The 15,898-nt window shown below is 44.1% G+C and overlaps 2 protein-coding genes across 2 annotated transcripts; one reads left to right on the plus strand and one right to left on the minus strand.

Annotated features, from left to right (window-relative positions):
- The first annotated feature begins 63 nt into the window (after positions 1-63).
- On the plus strand, positions 64-1,558 carry LOC127777193 (anthocyanin regulatory C1 protein-like). Its single transcript, XM_052303737.1, has 3 exons — positions 64-305; positions 440-569; positions 911-1,558. Exons 1-3 carry the CDS (start codon positions 173-175, stop codon positions 1,461-1,463), a joined length of 816 nt encoding a protein of 271 aa, XP_052159697.1. The 5' UTR covers positions 64-172; the 3' UTR covers positions 1,464-1,558.
- Positions 1,559-7,580: 6,022 nt separating this feature from the next.
- LOC127776312 (uncharacterized) lies at positions 7,581-13,358 on the minus strand. The gene is made up of 3 exons (XM_052302668.1): positions 12,999-13,358; positions 8,105-8,778; positions 7,581-7,914 (listed from the first exon to the last, which is right to left on the minus strand). Exons 1-3 carry the CDS (start codon positions 13,356-13,358, stop codon positions 7,581-7,583), a joined length of 1,368 nt encoding a protein of 455 aa, XP_052158628.1.
- Between the last annotated feature and the right edge of the window lie 2,540 nt (positions 13,359-15,898).

Below are 15,898 nucleotides of genomic sequence, written 5' to 3' on the forward strand. Positions count from 1 at the left end.
GGGCTACAAGGTGGTGTGTATTCATGCCCACACCGTTGCATGTATAAGTACAGCGCAAAAGTGGTAGAACGAGAGGCTCTGATGCGCACCAGATCGCTCAGTCTCACACCGCACAGAGACAGAGAAGAGCTCTAGAGAGAACGAGAGAGAGAGACAGAGAGAGAGAGGGAGAATGGGGAGGAGAGCTTGCTGCGCAAAGGAAGGGATGAAGAGAGGGGCATGGACGAGCAAGGAGGACGACATGCTTGCCTCCTACATCAAGTCCCATGGCGAAGGCAAGTGGCGCGAGGTCCCCCAACGAGCTGGTGAGCTAGCTATTACCTAATCGATCGATGGTCATCGATCATGAGACGATGATGATGAGATTTGTACTTAATTGTGATCTGTATGGATGCTGTTGTTGATCAAGTTCTTGCGATCGATCGATCTGAATTTTCAGGTTTGAGGCGGTGCGGCAAGAGCTGCAGGCTCCGGTGGCTCAACTATCTCCGGCCTAACATCAAGCGCGGCAACATCGACGACGACGAGGAGGAGCTCATCGTCAGGCTCCACACCCTCCTCGGCAACAGGTAATCTCATCACTTCATGATCACTCCGAGTTCCGTATCAATTTCGTTGAGTTCACAGCTTAAATTTGGAGCTATTTGGTACTGTCGGTGTGTGGATAGTGATATACTTTTTTCTTTTCCTGATTACGGCTTTTTAGGGTTATAATATAAACTTCGCAACGTCTTATGCGAGTCATTCGAAAAAAATTTGGAGCTAGCTAACGCTAGACAATAATAAGCTGATTTAACTTCTTTTTTATTTTTATTTATTTTTATCTTTATCTTTTTTAACAAATTTGTAATTTGAGCTGTGAAATCATAGCTTACTGCCGTTTTGATCGATCGTGTATATATGTTGTCAGGTGGTCTCTCATTGCAGGCAGGCTGCCGGGTCGAACAGACAATGAAATCAAGAACTACTGGAACAGCACGCTCAGCCGCAAGATCGGCACCGCCGCCACCGCCGCCGCCGGCAGCCGCGGTGGCAGCACGCCGGACACCGCCAGAGCGACGGACGCGGCGTCGTCCAGCTCCGTCGTGCCGCCGGGCCAGCAGCAGCAGCCAGCCTCCCGCGCCGACACCGACACAGCAACGGCGGCGGCGGCGGCGGCGACGACGACCACCGTGTGGGCGCCCAAGGCCGTGCGGTGCACGCGCGGGTTCTTCTTCCACGACCGTGAAACAGCGCCGCTCGCCGCGGCGGCGCCGGCGCCGGCAGGGGAATTAGGAGACGGCGATGACGCCGACTGCGACTACTACTGCAGCGGCAGCAGCTCGGCGGCGACGACGACGTCGTCGAGCTCGTTCCCGGCGGTCGTCGAGCCGTGCTTCTCCGCCGGCGACGACTGGATGGACGACGTGAGAGCCTTGGCGTCGTTTCTTGACACCGACGACGCCTGGAACTTGTGTGCGTGACACTAGTTCGTCGTCCGTACGTACCTACGTGTATGCATGTGTGCGTCTCATAGAATGAATATAAAATAATATTTTCTCAATAGCAGTTGCGGGTTTATGTATATAAAGTTTAATTTTTCCGTCTTATTTAAAATAAATTATATTTATTTTAAAAAATAAGATACACATAAAGCACTATTTATATTTTATTATCCAATAATAATAAAAAATACTAATAAAAAAATAAATAAGATGAGCGTTAGGTACGGCAAAAATGGCAGCGAGGGAGTATACAAGTACTCGATCGTACGTTCGTGGTTATGCATCGACACTTCTTTTGCAGGACAAAAGGTTGCATGAACGTGTATCGGCGTATTTTAATTTCATTCGTCACAAGAAAAAATGAGGTGTATGCTGCACTGAGTCCCGTCGGTGTATTTTTAGTTACAAAGTTAACTATAAGTCAAGCTATATACAAAACGGAAAATATAAAATTGTAACAAATGGATTCATACATCAATTAACATTCTTTCCTGCCAAGTTCTTTAATTAGTATGCACAATATTATTCTCGAGGTATATTACAAATATCTTTTTTTTTTTAAAAAAAAGGAGAATGCTAAGGGGACGGGACGATCTTGTCCCCTGTCCCCCGCGCACGGTATCTCCTCCAATTCTTGTCCGCTGTTTGCCGTTGCCCATAGCCCGGCCCCATCCGCCCACCACATGTGTGCCCTCCAACGTGTGCGACGCCGCTAGGAACCTCACATCTCCCTCAGTTCGACAACTAACTTTTAGAGCAAGTTTAACAGTATAGGTTGTGTTTAGATCTAAAGTTTGAATCCAAACTTCAGTCCTTTTCCATCACATCAACCTGTCATGTACACAACTTTTCAGTCACATCATCTCCAATTTCAACCAAAATCCAAACTTTGCGCTGAACTAAACACAGTCATAGTCCACTACTAGCTCCAAATCATCTATAGTTAATGTAATAGTCAATTCATACAATAGTTGCTTACTATACTATTAATACCTAGTCCCACCTGTCATACACACATTACGTCTTGGAGTCTATGCTACAGCTGGCTACAGATTTGTAGTCCGCTGTTCTTCTCTCTCTTCCTTTATCTCTTTAAAATATGTTTATAGCTGGCTTATAGCCTGCTATTGCACTACTACACAGAGCATTTTCCCGTGCGGTCGAATCAGATTTTCACGTGCGGAGGTTCGGCCCGTCTGGAGCAATTCGTTTGGGAAAATCGCTAATTTTGTGTGCGGGTGGCGGAACCGCACGCGAAAATCGGATTTTCGCGTGCGGGTGCTTATGTTGTCCGCACGCGAAAATAAAAAATCGAAAAAAACAAAATTGAAAAAATGAAACCCTAACCCTAGCTGTCGCCACCGTCGCCGCCTTCCGGTCGTCGTCGCCGTCGCCGTCGTCGTGGCCGGATCCGCTGCCCGCTCCTGTCGCTGTCGCTGGATAAGTGCGGCAGAGGGCCGCCGCCGCTAGATCCGCGCGGGGAACGGCCGCTGCCGCAGTCACGCCGTCGGATCCGCGCGCGCGCGGGGGGAGGGGGGGCGGCCGCCGCCGCCGTCGTGCATCCGGATCAGCGCGTGGGCTGGCCGCCGCTGCAATTGCCCCGCCGGAACCATGCTGGGGGCGGCCGCAGCCGCCGTCGCGCCTCCGGATCCATGTGTGGGCTGGCCGCCGCCGCCGCCGTCACGCCTCCAGATCCGCGCGTGGGCTAGCCGCCTCCGGATCCGCGCGGGGGTGGCCGCCGCCGCCGTCGCGCCGCTGGATCCGCGCGTGGGGTGGCCGCCGCTGGATCAGCCGCAGCCGTCACGCGCACCTCGTCGTCGACGCCGCCGTCGCGCGCCACCACATCGTTGTCGCCATTGTCGCCGTAGAGGAAGGACGGGGAGAGCGGCGGCCAGATCGGCCCAGCGCCTCCTCGTCATCGGCCCGCCGCCCCCGCTCGTGGTGAAAGAAAAAGAGGGGGAGAGGAAGAGAGAAATGACAGAGAGAGGGGAGAAATCAAGGAGGGGGATGGGAGAGGGAGGAGTGGGCGCGGCTGGATTAAATGGTGGACGCGTATTTTCGTGTGCGGACCACTTAACATGCTATTTTCGCGTGCGGACGTGTTAAGTGGCTCGCACAGAAAAAATTAATTTTTCTGTGCGGGTAACTGCCCGACGCTGGTCCCATGATTATTCTGTGCGGTTTTCCATATGATCCACCTGGAAACAAAAGTGTTCCACGTCCAGGAAAATGAGTTGTGTAGTAGTGTTGTACCTGCTCTTAGCAGCGGCGGAGGAGCTCGTTTAGGATATCTACTTGACCTAAATATGGTACTGGGTATATCATGTCTTGTACCACATAGGAACTAGCTGATATCTACGTGGTATCATACGTGGTATCACATAAATATCGAACCTGGTATTTGATATTATATCGTTCCGGAATCGGATTCCGTGCATTAGCTCCCTCTTAATAAAATCAATGGTCAAGGTCTTTTAAAGTCCAATTAAAACTAAAAGGCAACTTGAAAAGGTGAAGAATTAAATTTTCGAACATTAAAAAAGATAAAATAAATGGAGACAAACACGTGCCGAATTTGAGTTAACTATATTAGGGGATTTCAGTTAAATCTCACAACCACCCAATTTGTTCGAAGATTCGTGTCTTAGCCCACCTTCAACTCTAGCGAACATGTCTCTCCTCTAATCCAACATATCAAGGTCTGGAGTTGAAATCCAACAACTTTACTATATACTACCTTCGTCACAGAAAAGGAGTCATTCTACATCTCCAACAATATCTCACAAAATGTGTCGTTACAGTGGCGAACTTGATTAAAAGTGGGCTATCTGTCCATTCTGTCGAGTCATTTATTAACGAGTGTTCAAAGAATTCATTAATTAATTATATGTAGGGATTCTTAGTAACATGTTGAGTGTATGATGAATTATTGAAATGACAACTCAATTAAATAAATAGGGGTAATTTAGTTATTTTAATACGAAGATAATTTGGTTGATAAATCTTAGAACGTCAAGAATTTCGGGACGGAGGAAGTACTTTACTTACATATCAAGGTCTGTAGTTGAAAGCCAACTTATCAACGAGTAATAATTCTTAGCTTTGATTATAGGAAGCCAGGGAGGCAGTGATATGACGGCTTGACAAAAGGGGGTGGCGCGGGTTTGGTACCACCGGAGCCACATGAGGAGGCTGCTAATACAGAGTGACAGAGCTAGAAAATCTTCACGTATAGAGCTAACCTAATGGGAGCTTAAATATTTTTAGTAAATTATATATACAACATTTTTAAGATAATAATAAAGATTATGGAGCTAGTCTAGGGCTGAAGCCTTAGTTGCTCATGCGTATTTTCGCCTATGCTAATATAGTGAGAGTGACAACAAGCCACGGCTGATTAGGAGGCAAAAGGCTATTACACTACTATAGAAATGTCAAAATAGGACGATACTATAGGTGCCAGTTCATAAAAAATCAGCACTTATGATCTTTTCTCACCTCTCATACGCGTCTAAAATAAAAACCGACACCTTTGATCCCTTGCAAGTGCCGGTTTATTAAAAAAACTGACAGGGTTATAGGTACTAATTTTTTTTAGAAAAAAGCGACACTTACGAGGAGCTGAGCCGACCCGGCCTTTCACGAGCGTTGGTTTTTCACATACGCCGAGGGACACATCCTCTCCCTTGTCCTCTTGTCTCTCCACCTCTCTCGAACCCTCTCCACCTCTCTCCAACTCCTTTCTCTCATGTGCAACAACGCAATGACCTCCCCTTACTCGATGTGCATTATTTGATTTGTTTTTGGAATAAACTTGTTGATAAATGGTTGGTTCTATGACGAAAACTTATCAATGTTGATTTTGTTATATTTATGAACTTGTTTAATATTTGATATGAACATTTCTCTCTTTTTTTAGATTTTATTATTTATTTTTGGTGGCTTTGTGGCATCCGATATAATTGAGCTGAGTCAGACCGTGTTTTTTTTTCAAACCATATATATACCTCTCGTAGGTGTCGGTTCTCAATTCATCCTCATCAATACCGCCTGAGGGGTGTCGGTTGAGAAATATGTTACCTATGGGAGTTCCCAACTGACACCAATGATATTTTTCTATAGTAGTATCATAATACTCCCTTTGTCCCAAAAATATAACAAACTATAACCGAATTAGATATATTTTAGTACTACAAATCTTAACAGAGTGCATATTTAGATTAGTAGTTATGATATCTTCAATCCAATTCTACATTACTATGTTTTAAAATATTTTAAAACAGATGAAGTAGTAAACTTGGACTCACTAAGAACATGCATGACGACCCAAGGCCCGGTGATCCTAAGTAGGCGTAGTCTCACCGATGGGTTAACATTTTTTAGACTACATGTTAGAGACCCGGCTTTTAATTGAAAGCCATCCGATAGGTTAACATAACTATGTACTAACATAGTACACTATCTTATGATTTTCACCACTACTTACGCATACTAGGTAGCTCCCATGTCTAGAGTCTAGTAAATATGTAGCCCCGTCACAGTTGAGAGAGGATCAGCAGAGGACGGATTAAGAAAATGACATGAACGATCACACGTAGAAAGCTAGGTGGCAGCAGTACGTGGTGGAGGGAGGGAGATGAGGCGGCGTGGGAAATTAACGTCGGGGGTTTAGCTGAAGCGCGCTAGCTCGCTCGTACTACGTGTGAGATCGATCGGTGACATGTGTGTGCGTGGCGCGCGGCGTCTCCATAGCGTCAAACTGGTTCTCGGGGTGGTTACGATCAAGCATACTCTGTTCTAAAAAAAAAAAAAGCATACTACATCAGTTATAAAATAAACTAATCTCATATGGCCACAGGATGTGACACATCCTAATACAATAAATATGTACATAAGTATATTTATTGTATTAGAATGTATTACATTTGGTACGATGTTGATTTATTTTGTGACGGAGAAAATAATATATATTACTTGTGTAAAGATGAGTTGGGTGTTTGCATGTTATGTGGTCGTTGCCGGCCGTTGTGGTTGGAAAATTCATCGCCACCCAATGTGCGACGACGGATGTCACACGTCTTCTTGCAACGCAAAGGCTGTGTTTAGATATAAATTTTGGATCTAAACTTTTAACTTTTTCCATCACATCAACCTGTTATACACACACAATCTTTTAGTCGTATCGTACTAATTTTAACCCAAACTTCCAACTTTATAAGTAACTAAACACAGCCAAAGAAAAGCATACGTATAGCATGTAGGAGGAGCACGTATATAATACAGCGCGCACGTGTTGAAACAGCCGTTGATCGACGGGATGTCGCATCGAATTGGTGATCTCTCTCCTTTAATATTTATATTTACGGAATGGCTATCTGTGGGCTGTATCATGCGTTTTATTGGCCCTCTGATCTGTTTGAGATTCGTGCACTCTTTTCTTTTTTTTCTATTTTCTTTGTGGGTTTTTTAGTATTTTTAGTTGTGGGCTTTGGGCTTTCACGATTCTGTTGGACCTTTTTTTTCTCTTTGTGGGACCCACTGTATGTTGTGTCCATGAGAGTTTATGTAGGGCCCAATTTTACTGTTGAAATTTTGAAATCCGCGCCGGAGAGGGGGGTTTGTCTGAATTACATCGTATTTACACTATAATTACATATGTAATTTTAGTATATTTACGATGTAAGTCTGAAAATTACATATGTAATTTTAGTATATTTACGATGTAAGTCTGAAAACTACTTGAGCCCATTTAAACCCACGTGAGCTTCAGATTGTCCACGTGGTCCGTTTGTTGTTTTGTATTTTGTTTGTATATATTAATGTCATCCGTTAGATGTTCATCCAAAGAGTAAGAAATCTGCATAATAGGAGGCTAAAAAATCTGTCACATGATATATATACAGTCCCTTATATTTATTCTCGCTTGTGTGGGGCTGCGAGAATGTTCGATTAATTGGACGGAGGAAGGATACTGTGTGTCGGGTCAAGTGCAGTGATGCACGTTGCTCCGATTGGTTGCCTTGCGTGCATTACTCGAGTATGTCATGTAGTGCTACCACTTCTCTTTTTTTTTGGAAACCATGCATTTTATTTAACTCAGAAACATAGTACATGGTTGATGTTACAATTCCTAAACCTTGTGTTGGAGTTCAGAACAGAAGCAAAACATGATCTCAATGGATAAGCAATATGAGAGATGTTTTGACAGCTAAAAATAGGAGAAGAGAAGTTTTCTCTAGCCTCCTTAGCAAGTTTATCAGCTGTTTTATTGAGAGTTCTCGGGATCCAGTAAACTCTAAGAAGATGATCCGGCAAGGTCTGAATTTGACTCCAAAAAGGTAAGAGACTCCAGTATCCAGGGTCCTCCTGAAAACTTCTCTTCTTTGTCGTGTCCGCCACCATCGAGCAGTCGGTGAGGAAGATCGTATCTGTAAAGTTCAACAACAAAGCAATTTCCAAAGCTAAACTGCAAGGCAAGCAATTCTGCTTGAAGAGGGGAATCAGCCATGCAGCTATTGGCTTTAACAAAAAGAGCATTATGCGTGGTAGGGAAGTGGAAGAAAATCCCAATACCGGTTTTATAGTCAACCCAGGATGCATCCACATAACATCTGTTCCCTTCAGGAATTCTTTCCATTTTCCTCTCCATTGACGTTGATGCCTGAACATTAACCTGCATTTGAGTCTGTTCCATACAAGCAGAATAAGATGTAATCATAGCTTCAGCAGCATAACAGACTTGGGTTGGCTCCTGCATCTTTCCCTGAAACTTAAGATCATTTCTAGCTTTCCAAAGTTGCCATAAAATATTGAAAATCCTATTTAAGGTGGCTTTGGTAGAACAATTACTGGTAATATAAGCAATGATGTGAGCCATAGAGACATTATCAGGAAAAAGGTTAGGGCGTAAATTAACATCAGAGATCATCCAGGTTATTTTACTGAAAGGACAATCAAAGAAGAGGTGGAAATCATTTTCAATCGAACCACATCTGCAACAGTTAGGAGTGATATCATTGACCCTAGAATGCAATCTTTGAGCAGTGGGTAAAGCACCCAGAAGTAATCTCCAAGCAAAAACCTTGATTTTCGGAGGAATGCATTTATCTTTCCAAATTTGTTTCAAGATGGCTTTATCTTGACTACTTACCTGAGTTCCATAATGAGCCTCTTTTTTCCTGATTTCCTTGTAGGCACTTTTGGAATTGCATTCACCATTTGGGGTGAACTTCCAGCAGAGTTTGTCCTCCCCCTCCCCTTGAACGATTGGAACCTGCAAAATTTTGTTAACTGCCTGTTGATAAAAAATAGTGTTCAGTTTTTGAACATCCTAGGCTTTTCCTACAGTCCACAGCTCAGCAACAGTGTTGGGCAAAGGAACCTGCAAAGAATCTAACTTGATATAGTCATGAATATCATTATTTAGATCACACCAAGGTTGGCTCCAAATTGAAATGTTGCCATCTGCTAGTTGCCAAGTCACAACTTCCCTCAGAGTTTTCCTAAAACACAGAATTGAGCTCCAAAACACAGATTTAGAAGAATTACTGGAAGCCTTCCAAAAAGATGTATTTGGGAAATACTTACCTTTCAAAACCTGAGATACCTGCTCTTCCGGCTTAGTGACCAGTCTCCAGGTAGCATTCAGGATAAGGCCTTTGTTAACCAAATGGATGTCTCTAATTCCCAACCAACCTTCCTGAGTCGGCTTGCAAATGTCAGACCAAGATTTTAAACAAAGAGGTTTCTTGTCTTGGCCTTCCTTCACCCCTGCCACCAAAAGGTTCTAATGATGGAAGTTAATTTGAAAGTGAGCTTTTTGGGCAGAAGAGTGGTGGCCATGTAGTAAATAGGAAGCGAGGCAAAAACAGATTTGATCAAGGTGAGTCTGCCTGCATGGGAAAGTTTATTGGCTTTAAGGATAGTAAGCTTAGCTCTGAACTTATCAACAATGAATTGATAGACAAAGGCTTTGGTTCTGTTGGTTACAAAAAGAGGATGGCCCAGGTGTTTTGTATTAGCATCCACTGGAGCAACATGAAAGATTCTAGTGATGAGCTCTTTAATATGATGAGGAGTGTGTTTACTGAAGAGGATGAAGGATTTGTTCCAGTTAGGAGTTTGGCCAGATCTGTTGCAGAAAATATCAATGATCTCTTTGATTATTCTTGCTTCAATCTCTGTGGCTTCACCTGTGACAATCAGGTCATCTGCATAAAGAAGAGAGTGAATAGCAGGACCTTGAGGACTTAGACTGATACCTTTAAGCTGATCATTAAGAAGGGCTTCATTCAACTGCTCAGAAAGTTCATTAAGAGCCAGCACAAAAAGATAAGGAGAAAGGGGGGGCAACCTTGTCTAACTCCTCTGTTAGTATTAAAAGCACCATAGGATTGACCATTGATATTAACAGAAAAAGAGGAGGAGCTGATACAGCCAAGCACCAAATTAATGAAATCAGAATGAAAACACTTTTTTTTCAGAGCCAAAGCAATAAAATCCCATTCCAATCTATCAAAAGCTTTAGAGAGATCAATTTTCAGTAAAAAAAACCTTTTCTTTTGAAAGACTTGAGGCCAAAAGAGTGAAAATTTTCTTGAGCAATAATAATGTTATTAGCAATTCTTCTACCTGGGATAAAAGCATGTTGGGAATTGGAAATGAGATCAGGGAGTTTACCTTTGATTCTATTAGCTATGGATTTGGCAATGACTTTGTACATCACATTACACAAGCTGATTGGTCTGAAATCTGCAGGATTAGCAGGCCTATTTTTTTTAGGGATAAGAACAATGTTAGTCTTGTTGAGCTCTCTGGGAAAATTACATGTGCTATAGAAGTTTTAAATCAGGCCCATGACATCATTTCTTATCCATCCCCAGGCAGCCTTGAAGAAAGCTGCATTCAGCCCATCAGGCCCAAGGGAGGCATTACTTTTCATACTTCTGATGATCTGCAAAACTTCCTGTTCATCTGGGCATTGCCAGTCAACTTGGGCTGGATCATCATTTCCAGGAAAATAAGAGGTAGACCTGTTGTTTCTATCTGTACAAAAGAGGTTAGAAAAATAATCAATGAAAACATTTGCAATGTCATCAAGATTAGTGATAAGCTGATCATTTGACATGATGTAAGAGATTCTATTTTTCCTTCTTCTTTTGATAGCAGCTTGATGGAAGAAGGAAGTGTTCCTGTCTCCATATTTGACCCAGTGATTTTTGGCTCTTTGCTTGTGATAATCTGAAAGCTTGTGCAGAAGGGAGTCATGCTTGGTTATTAGTTCTTTTTCTTTTTCTTGCTGATCTTGTCTATTGTTAGAAGACTGAATATCAAGAATCTCCTGTTCAGTACTGGCAATCTGGTCTTGAAGAGGCTTCTTTTTCCTGCAGCATGTTAGAAGATTCTGCCCTAGCTTCTTAGCTTTAGCAACAAAGGAGCCATTAACAATAGAGTTCCAGTTGTTTTTTGCCAAATCATGAAAATCATTTTCAGACATCCACCAATTTTCAAATTTGAAAGATTTTTTTGGCTTTCTATGAGTAGGATTGAGAAGGATCAAGATAGGAGCATGATCACCATAAATAAGGGGAAGATGATAAACAGTGGTGTAAGGAAATTTAGAGCACCATTCAACATTAGCCAGACACCTATCTAATCTCTCATAGATGACATTGTTACCTGTCCTCTTGTTAGTCCAGGTGTAAGCAGGACCATTGTAGCCCATGTCTATCAAACCCACATTTCTTAAAAGATTACAAAACATGGAAATACGATTCGGATCAGGAGGGGAGGAACCATACTTCTCCCAGGGAACCATACTTCTCGAGTAATAATGTAGAATAGTTGAATAAGATATCTTAGAGCAGGTACAATAGCAGGTTATTAGCTAGTTATAAACATATTTTAATGGGATAAAAAATGAGAGAGAAAAGTAGCGGGCTACAGATCTGTAGTCAGCTGCAGTGCGGACTCTAAGACATAATACGTGTATGACAGGTAGGACCATATATTAGTATTATAGTAAGTAATTATTGTATGAATTGGATATTAGATTGGCTATAAATGAATTGGAGTTAGTAGTGGGCTATACTATTAAACTTGCCCTTATAATACAGAATGAATATGAGTAGATGTTTTTTTTAATTCTAGCTTCTGATATTATAAGACGGATGGAGTATACTGCATAAGAAGGCAGGATATTTTCATTTGATTCATTGATTGTGCATGTCCACGGACGGTCGCGGTGTCCACAGACAGACAGCAGCGGAGCGTGTGGGAACAGCAAGAGGGAGCATATGCATTGTTGGCACGAATCGCGCGAGTTTTCGTCGTCGTCGTCGTCGTCTGAATTTTCGATCCACCACGGCGGAATCTCGGATGGGGAGAATCAAAGCAGCAGTTGGTCGGCCCGAAGCAAAAGCAGTCAGCGCTAGACCGCGCAGGTCTACCGGTGGGAATTGAAAGAGGATATGTGCATTTAAACTGGAGTATACATTATCTTAGTAGGTTGTATATAATCATTTCATAAATATATATATAGGTTAAAATTTAAGTTTTACGAGTTAAGAAAACTATAATTAGTTAACTTAATATTGATAATCAATTATTTTAAAAAAGAACCTGTACATGTTAAATTTAACCTCTTACATATTTGTGGAGTGGGCTGGCGCATATTAATCTATCTTTTATATTTTTCTATTTTTTTAGGCAACATATCCTATGCACACAAGCCCTCACGTGTACACACGTACACACCAACTAAAAAATATCACCAAAAAATCTAAAAAAAATCATACACATACTTTCAATTGTATTACACCTAGGGTTAAAATCTTAACGTCAAATTCATTATATTTTAGCCGTAACAAAAAAAATCTGACAGTTTTAAGGTTGCAATTTGTTAGAATTTTATTTTTTTTGTTATTCTCTATGTAGAATGAATTTGAAGATGCGACTATATGTATGAATTTTTCTAGAATTTTTTTGTGATAATTTTTAGTTGGTGTACATGGTGTGTACACGTGAGGACCTGTGTGCATAGGATAGCTCCTTTTTTTTATTAATAACATATAAGTAACGAGTGAATATCTCCATTTAGAAGGAAGGAGTTGTGGCTACCACCACCAAGCGTGTCGTGTGCGACGCGCGGAAGCGCGGCTGCGGCATCGACCGAGAGAGCGCGAGCAAACAGCACGGCCGGGCCAGCCGCGTGGGAAAAGCGGTGCGCGGCTGCGGGGCACGAAACGCGCGGTGCGTGAGTGGGTGTCTGGGGGAATAAGTTCACTTTAGGTCCCTCAATTAATCACCGAATTTAAAATTTATCCCTAAATCGAAATACGATATGATAGTTTCCCAATTTACAAAACCAGATCACCCGATATTATAAGCAGTATGATACTCAGTTTTAACTGATGGGGCAAGTTTAGTCAGCGTTCGGATCCACGCGGACCCCACATGTCAGTACCTAGCACTCTCTTCTCCTCTCTCCCCCCCTTCTTCTCATGTCTCCCCAACCCGCTCCGACGAAGGTGCGGAGGCCGGTCCAAGGCTGGCGAGGTAGCGGCGCTCGACGTGGATCAGGTAGGACCCCTGGAGGACAGCGACATGGGGAGGACTAGTTGAAGTCGGTGACGAGGTCATGTAGAGGCGGCGACTCTTGGAGTAGGAGGAGGCCACCGCAGCTTCTTTCGTGGGCGCTAGGGCGAGGAGGAAGGCCTTGTCGGCCTTGTCGTCAAGGAAGGACATGGTCACTGGAGCTAGCGCGTCGCGTGGCCGGTTGAGGTTTTGGGAAGCGGAGGCGGCGACGCCTTCCTCCATCCATCGCCCTTCCACTCCTGGCTGCCCTAGGAGGAGCATCGGCGGCATGACGTCCATGCCGCTCGCCCGCAACAACTGTGGCGGCCTGTTCAAGTCGGAGCCCTGTCGGTGACGGCGCGCCGATGCCTCTCGTTCGACCGGTCGTCGAGATCCGTCGCTCCGCTTGGAACAACGTTGTCACCTGAAAGCCACCACTGGGATATGGAGGTTGTCGCCGCCCCCGCCCCTGACAGCCCCGTCCTTGGTCTTCTTCGTCGATGCCCCCAACTTGACCCCCTCTGCTCTTCTCCGTTGGGGACATCGCCTGGTGGGACCATGGAGGCGAAGACGAAGAGGACGCGTGGCAGTGACGATCTTGCTGTCCACCGCAGCCATGCCCGGAAGGAGCGGTTCACCGGCGCCTCTATGTGGATGGCGGCGGGCACATGGAGGTAAACCGGTGGCGCACACTAGAGAGAAGAGTGGAAAGATGACGTGGGTCCCGCTGCAATTTTTTTTTATTTTTAACCGGATAGTCACTGACATGTGGACCCCGTGTTTTTTTAGTTTAAGTGCCACGTCAACACTATGTAGGTGCCATGTTAGCCAAAACTACTATTCAAACCATCTTGGGACTTTTATTTGTACTTGTTTTGAGAATTGAGGGACGTGTCAGATTTGATATTGTGGTTCGATGAATTCCAGATTCGACGGCTACTTGAGGGACCAAAAGTGAACTTATTCCGTGTCTGGGTGATATGTAATTGCTCCAAACGGTGGCCTGTTGAGGTGGAGACAAAATGGGCTGAAATAGTTCGGGAAATTATTGGACTGGACCAACGGGAGGGAAATGGACTGAATTGGTTTGGGCTTGAGGTGTGAGGAGGTTTACCCGCAGGTGAGAACCGGGACTCAAGTTCCTACGTTTTTCGCACACACACTTCCTAAACTACTAAATGGCGTGTTTTTCTGAAAAAAACTCCTATACAAAAGTTGCATGTAAAAAAAATCATGTTAATCCATTTTTATTTTCATTTTTTTTTGGAGGGATGGGTTCTGAAGCCCAAAAAAAAAACACAACCTAATTCTATGTCTGAATAAGAAACTGAGCTTTTTAAAGGAGACGGGGATTCTAGAATAAGCTCTGGCTGCTAAAAGCTCCTTGAACAGAGCCTAGGTGGCTAGGTCCGGTCCACATGAAGTTGGGCTCTCACCATTTACTTATGGAGGATATGTACCGAGTACCCACACGATATACATATATGACAATAAATAGGAGGTGGGCCGGATCGATGTAATACGTAACATGATAGAACTTAGTTGTCATGTGGCCTTTTATTCCAAATCAGGGTATAGAGCTTCAGTTGAATACTAACATGTACATGTAAGGTAACCGAAAGCCGTATTTTATTAGGTTTCCTACTTATAACCCTGCCCCGTATCTAACTAGGTTGAAGGCTCGTAACCCTACCCCCGGGCATGTATAAGTTGGGCAGAGAGCCCTCTTAAGGACACAAAATATTCAACACCCACAATATAATCGGTGGAATACATCCATCAAAATAGAAGTTGTATATTATCTCATATCAAGAGTCAACTTATATAAATCCTTATCTTCCGCATACATCTACTTTTAGTCTCGTCCGCTACCGTTTTTATTATTGTCGATTTCCAAAATTGACACAACACAACTGTGCTAGGGTGCAAAAAATATTAGGATAAACTAATACACATATCAGGTGCTCCTCGCAGAGTCGCAATTACAACTCTAACTATATTATCCAATATACAGTGTTCAGTCTGTTTTTTTCTACCTATAAAACCCAAAAGGTTATAAGGGCATTCACGGTGCACACACGTGGCGTGTGACAATGTCTATCCACATAGGCAGATTGTGTGCATGGAGGAGGGAGGGGGTGGGGATCATGTCTTCACCGGGTTCATGTGCCCTCGTTTGGCCTCGAGAACCTTGTAAGAAGAAAACAAGTTTTGTTAGACATAGGAATCACATCCACCCATGTCCGGAGAGAGAGAGAGAGAGAGAGAGAGAGAGAGAGAGAGAGAGTGAGAGAGAGAGAGAGAGGGGGGGGGAGAAGCTCGCCGGAGAAGCCACATCCGTGCCGCCAAGCTCCCGCCTACTTCGAGCCGTGCCTGACAGGGGAGAGGAGTAGGGGCGCTGAGTTCGAGCTAGATCCGCCCTGAGCTCGTCGTCCCATCCGGTGGCAACGACAAAAGGTCGCCCGTGGCAGTTGCTGCAGAGGTGGTGAAGCGGTGATGCCCCGACCCCGACAACGATGCCCTCGCTGGCCGACGCCTCCTGATTCACACCGCCGAGCTCCCGCCGTCCCCCGCTACCGCATTGCTGTTTCCGGGGGCAGGGGTGGTGCGCTGGTGAACGCTTGGCCCCACCGCCCTCCACCCGACTTTCCCTGCAGTGAGGAAAGGAAGAGAGGAGAGAGGGAGGGAGGGGGAGGAAATGTGAAAAGAATGATACTAATGAGACCCGCTCACTATAAGTAACTTGCATTGTGGAACATATAGCTAACACCGTTCTCGGCTTAGGTGGCATGTGAAGTTCAACAAAACTCCATGTCACACTGCTATAACCCTAACAGGGT

This window comes from Oryza glaberrima, chromosome 6 (assembly GCF_000147395.1).
Source record: "Oryza glaberrima chromosome 6, OglaRS2, whole genome shotgun sequence".
Taxonomy (NCBI): Eukaryota; Viridiplantae; Streptophyta; class Magnoliopsida; order Poales; family Poaceae; genus Oryza; species Oryza glaberrima.

Bases quoted from the DNA above. Each gene is read 5' to 3' on its own strand.
- LOC127777193 (XM_052303737.1), top strand. From the start codon at position 173: ATGGGGAGGAGAGCTTGCTGCGCAAAGGAAGGGATGAAGAGAGGGGCA. The intron at 306-439 runs GTGAGCTAGCTA...CTGAATTTTCAG, and splicing joins CGAGGTCCCCCAACGAGCTG to GTTTGAGGCGGTGCGGCAAG. The intron at 570-910 runs GTAATCTCATCA...ATATGTTGTCAG, and splicing joins CACACCCTCCTCGGCAACAG to GTGGTCTCTCATTGCAGGCA.
- LOC127776312 (XM_052302668.1), bottom strand. From the start codon at position 13,358: ATGGACGTCATGCCGCCGATGCTCCTCCTAGGGCAGCCAGGAGTGGAA. The intron at 8,779-12,998 runs GTTGGGGAGACA...TTTTATCAACAG, and splicing joins CCGCACCTTCGTCGGAGCGG to GCAGTTAACAAAATTTTGCA. The intron at 7,915-8,104 runs AGGGAACAGATG...GTTGAACTTTAC, and splicing joins AAAATGGAAAGAATTCCTGA to AGATACGATCTTCCTCACCG.